General features: G+C 44.8%; 1 protein-coding gene and 1 non-coding gene across 2 annotated transcripts; both read left to right on the top strand.

Moving 5' to 3' along the window:
* The first annotated feature begins 270 nt into the window (after positions 1-270).
* On the top strand, positions 271-343 carry LOC141570267 (small nucleolar RNA SNORD101). The gene has a single exon (XR_012494272.1). It is a non-coding gene; the product is annotated as a small nucleolar RNA SNORD101 (small nucleolar RNA).
* Positions 344-2,603: 2,260 nt separating this feature from the next.
* Positions 2,604-2,891, top strand: LOC109459663 (small ubiquitin-related modifier 2). Its single transcript, XM_074319556.1, is given in 2 exon segments — positions 2,604-2,757; positions 2,815-2,891. Coding segments are annotated over 2 exon segments (231 nt in total).
* The last annotated feature ends 2,903 nt before the right edge of the window (positions 2,892-5,794 follow it).

Raw genomic sequence — 5,794 nt, 5'->3', positions numbered from 1 at the left:
TTGTTTTGTGATTACCATGAGACTTACATAAAACATTTTATATTTATAAAAATATATTCTAAGCTGATAACCTAACATTGGATGAATACTAAAGCTCTGTTTTCACTCTACACACACACACATTTTATGCTTTTGATGTCACAATTTACATCTTTTTACCCTGTGTGCTCATTAACCACCCTACATAAAATTTCAATAACACCTCCCTCAGCGCTCCTGATTTTTTTTATCCTGCTCTTTTTGATTTTTCAAATCAAAAAGATTTTAATCTTTTGAATGATGACTCAAATTGTCGGATACCCCTTCACTCTTTCTATGAGTGAAACATAACAGTCTGACAAACCTGTAGGATATGGGACTAATTTCACGTTATTTAGAGATAGGCAACCCCATTTGGCAATTTGCAAACTAAACCATCAAGTTAAATTAATGAGATTTAAAGTTAACGTTTTTTACAGAAGCATCAGGGAAGAAAAAAAAAAAGATTTTAATCTTTTTCAGATTTGAATCAAATGGTCCTCAATTTGCCAGTTATACACACACACACATACACACACACATACACACACACACATACACACACACATACACACACACACACACACACACACACACACACACACACACACACACAGGGTGCCAAAAAATGTATACATATTTTAAGAAAGGAAAAAACTGTATTAAAATTGTAATACTCAGTATACACCGATAACAAAAGATGAATACAAGTCATGTTTGACTTCTGCAATTACAAGAGGTGCGCAAAGTGGTTATCATCAGCGTAATTTTAATAAGTTTTTTTCCTTTCTTAAAATGTGCATACATTTTTATGGCAATTTATTATCTATCTCTCTGCCTGAGGGGCATCTTTTTCTGTTTTGTTCACTAATATATCCCAAGCACTTAGAGCAGTGCCTGGAACATAGTAGGGACTCAATAAATGTGTTAAATGGTGAATCAATTTATTCAACAGATATTTAAGCCTACTCTTCACCAGACCCTTTGCTACCCATGTTCGCGTAATGAAGAAGAAACAGTCCTTGCATTTATGAAACTTACAGTCAAGCTTCTTATCTGATGAAACTCAGACATGCTAAGAAATGAATGACTAGATGACGTCATTCTTCCTATGGAACTTGGGATCTTTACAGAAACACATTTTAATCCAGAGAAATGGCCTTCTAATTTCAGATTTCAGCCTGGCTATTTCTCGGTAAAGCGGCCTTCTGGGTACATCTCAAATTACACCTGGAAGGATACCCCACCCACACAGCTAGCCTACCAGAGCCCTGACCACCAAGAAAGCAGTCCTGAGACAACCACCTTCCTTCCTCATGGTCAAGACATTCCCTGTTTCACTCAAGTCTCAGCAGCAAACAGATAGAACTTATCCAAAAGGGATGACTCAGGAAAGCTTATTGGAAGGGCTTATCATAGACAGGCAGCAGGTTGGTTGAGGGAAACCCAACAGCAATGATGAAGCACCCTGGGGCTGGCAAAAGCTGGAAGGCACCACCACTCTGAGGCATGAGGAAGAAGGCGAAGGGAGCAGGAGGCAGCAAGGCCTGGAGCTACGGCCCTCAGGAAAGAAATGAAGCTGCTGCCAGTCAGCAGCCCAACGGCAGGTGAGCGAGGGAGATGCATGCCGTTCCCACTCGTCTCATCCTCCACATCCTGCTGGTGCTTCCCATTGGCTGACTGGAAGCCATATGGCAAGGGAGCCCAGTAGAAGCTATCCTCAAAGATCAGCCTGCTGGGGTGAAAAACAGGTAGAGAAGAGTGCACAGCAGGTCTGGAGGGGCAAACAGAATATCTAGCACACTCTCTCTATCTTCCTTTGGTCAGGCTGGGAAACCGAGGTGCAGGCCCCTAAACTTGGGAAATCTGTGTTCCACACCAGGCATGGGCCTGAGGTATCAGAGTGGAGAGGAAAGGCACAGCAAACATTCTTCAGTTCTGAAAAAGAAAACAAAGTGTGCTTGTCTGGCCATCACCATGGAAACCATTCTGCGCTGCCTTTCAGGCCCAAGTACAGGAAATGGCGGGAAGTCACTTTTTCCATTACCCACCCTTTCTGTTCCCCTCCCTTTTTCCTTCCTCCTTGGCCCCAAACAGAGATTTCCCTTGTTGCATCCATTCCCAAGGACAGTTTTTACAAGAACAATAGATGGCAGTTCTGGATAGAGGGTAGAGGGCACTTGGGCAAGGACAGGCCATGTTATGTTGGGGAGAGAGGAAATGAGGAGGAAGTAACCGCATGAGGTGGCACAGGGGGTGCCAGAGAACCCAGAGTGAAGGAGAGAGGATTATGGGGAAGCCATCAATGAGGAGTAACCTGGCAACCTAATACGTTTAGACTGTTGTTAACAAGCAACTTTTACAGTGTTGGCAAAATAAGGACATCAAACTGTGGCTGCCCTGCCTCCTCCCTGCCCTGACACTGGGATGAGAGGAAAGGGACTTTTAGTCATCCTTCCTTGTAAATTCATCAGAAGTGGTTACTAGTGTCCTTCTGCCGCTCCTGGTGCGGCTTCAGTGCTCATTGGGTACAGACCTGGTACCTCTTTTGTGAAGTGGCAGCTGAAGAGACTCTGGAGTTGGCCATGGCCAATGAAACGCCCAAGGAAGGAGTCAAGACTGAGAACAACAATCATATTAATTTGAAGGTGGTGGGGCAGAGTGGTTCTGTGGTGCAGTTTAAGGTTAAGAGGCACACACCACTTAGTAAACTAATGAAAGCCTATCGTGAATGACAGCGTTTGTCAATGAGGGAGATCAGATTCCAATTTGATGTGCAGCCAATCAATGAAACAGACACACCTGCATACCCGGAAATGGAGGATGAAGGTACAATTGACGTGTTCCAGCAGCAGACAGAAGGTGTCTACTAAAAAGGGAACCTGCTGCTGCAGAACTCTTCCTCCAAACCAAGAAGACATTCTCAATTAGAAAGTTGCAATTTGGTTCCACAACATCCTGACGACTACTGTGTAGTTTTCTCTGTTCTTTCCTTTTCCCCTTCTCCATTCCTTCACTGTACATAAAGTAACTGATGTATGAGCACAAGCATTTGCATTTTTTTTAAACTAAATGTCCAATGGTATGTTTTGATCAACATCATCCCATTTCCATGGGATGGGGAAAAATACTGGTTCTGTGAAAAATACCCCATTTCTCCATTAGTGGCACACTCATTCAGCTCTTATCTTTATATTCCAGTAAGTTATTTTGCTCTCACTGTTTGAAAAAAAAAACAAAATCCTTTCACGTCTTCTTCAATTGGAGAATTTTAATGTTTTTCATTTATCATTGTAAAACCAAGGACAATTTTATAACTTTTTTGCACATAGCTGTTACATGTAGGGCAATCCGTCTTAAAGTAGGGATAAATTACTCTAAAAGAAATGAATCCTAGATAGTTTTCTCTTCAAGTGTCTTGTTTAAATAAACTTCGTGTGTAAAAAAAAAATAAATGGTTACAAGCGAGCGGCAGATTCCAGAGGGTTAGGGCCCCAGGTCTTCCTCCAGAGGAGACTGCTGGAAGAAGGATGTGCTTCTTGCTTAGAAAAGCAAAGGAAAAAAAGGGAAGTTGGCCATAGCCTTGTCCAGTGACTGCTTTATGACATCATTTTTTTATGTTTGTGCCTAAGGTGCCGCCATGTCCAGTCAGTTCTGCTGAGCTGGGTTACTATAGAAGTTGGAGTGAGGGGTGACCTGCTTATCCAACCTTCTCTGCATCGGGCCTGCCCTTCAGCCCAGCTTTTCATCCACTCTCAGGGCACCTTTGCCCACATCCTTCTGGTCCCTCCACTCAATTCCAACATGTCCTTCTGGGCTTGTCTGCATAAAGTGTTTATTCTCTGACCATTTATGCTGCCTTCTCCTCTGAAATGCCAGAGCACTCACTGCTTACAGCACTCTGTGTTCACTCAGCACTACCCACGTCTTGTCCTATGTGGCTTCCTTACTTCCCAACAAACAGCCTAGTATCCCATCACATCTAACTCCATGCTGGGTACATAGAACAGGCTCTCAATGAGTAGATTCTGATTTAGTGAGGAAGGGATGCAAGATTTTAGGATATACCATTGTCAGGGACATTAATACCAGCTTGGGTGTTGTTTCCTAAGAAATGGCAAATTACCCCTCACTCTGCCGACTAGGGAAGGTGTTCCAATTCAGTGAATATAGATAACACTGGTATCACAATTTGCAGTCACCAAAGCACATCTTTGCAGAATATCCTATTTGAACCACACAGCAATCTGTGAGGTGGCAGGACACATTAGCCCATTTAATAGATGAGGAAATTGAGAGTCAGAGAAGTTAAGTGATATGACCCAGGGCACACAGTCCAGAACACATGTCCCTAGACTCCTAGCCTCACACCTATTGTATGCACTTAGTATTCAGGATAACATCTAGGACCCAAAGACACCAGAAAAGGCTATCAAGCTGGGAGATGACAGATATAACTTTACTCCCGGGCAGAATACAAGACTGAAAGAAGATGGGAGGAAGCAATCAACTCCACCTAGCTCACATGTCATGATAACTCAGTCTGGTGGAGACCTGGGGAAAGACAAACACAAAGGTTCACTAAGATCTTTTGGCTGCCAACTTGGCTGGTTGAGCCCTCAGAGTTCAAGGGTCCTAGCTCCAGGTAACAAGTTCAGAGACATGACCCACTGCCCAGAACCTGCAAAAAATGAACCCCACTGGATGGGTGAGAACACGGGTGCCTCCTAAGGAAAGAAATCCTATAAACTGAAGTAGGACCAGGAGAGGCTGAAAAAACACATGACTCCTACAGAAGCAGCTCTCACATGTGACAAAGGTGCCTCCACTGAAAGATTCTGGGACACCCTTCAAAGCCAATTAGAAGAAAAGTGCTAGGAGAGATCAAAAATGGTGGAATAAACACTGTGCCTGTGTCCTTCCATGAACACATTAAAATTACAACTAAATTATAGAACAATCAACCTGGAGAATCATCTGAAGTCTGGCCAAACAGAAGTCCTATAACTTAAAATATAAAGAAGCCACACTGAGACTGGTAGGAGGGGCAGAGATGCTGAATGGCCCCCAAACCTCTGTGTAATGGTTGAGAACGAGGAGGCATATCTCAGCCATGGAGGAGTGAGGCTCCCCAGCCCAGAGTAGTGGTGCCAGGAAGAGGAGCCCGCACAACATCTGGCTGTGAAAAACAGTGGGGATTCTGACCATCCTGGTGAGATACAAGGCTGCAGGAAACCCAGAAGTCCTCTTAAACAGCCCACGCACAGACTCACTCACTTGCAGGAACTCACCCTGGGCTCCAGTGGAGAGACGGTGACTTGGAGGGTGTCAGGGGCATATGGGGGGCAGACTGAGGTGTGCGGCTTTGAGGTAAAGGCTGGAGGACAGTCGCCATTTTCCCTGTGAGAGGTCCTCTCCTCCTGTGCAACAGGCAGGCAGGCGCCATCTTTTCTGTGTTGAGCCCTCCCCCATTCAGCCAAATCTGAATCTGATTGGTCTGGTGAGCTCCACTGGGCCCCGCCCAACCCAACTCCTCCAACACCTGGAGGTACTTTCTCTAGGGGCTAGCCCTACCATACTGCGGATCACTTTGTAGCTCCTACTGGGTAGCCTCAAGCCGGTCACAGGCAGTGGGTGACCTGGGCCTGCACCGGAGCCCCTCCCAAGATGCTCCAGAACCAATATATTTGGAGGTTAGCTTCAAACCACAGCACAGCACTGCCCAATTAGCCCCACAAGCAGCATACACAAAGGGCGGTCTCAACAGGCACCAGAG

The sequence above is a fragment of the Rhinolophus sinicus genome, linkage group LG02 (assembly GCF_036562045.2).
Source record: "Rhinolophus sinicus isolate RSC01 linkage group LG02, ASM3656204v1, whole genome shotgun sequence".
Taxonomy (NCBI): Eukaryota; Metazoa; Chordata; class Mammalia; order Chiroptera; family Rhinolophidae; genus Rhinolophus; species Rhinolophus sinicus.
This window is presented reverse-complemented; position numbering and strand designations above follow the sequence as displayed.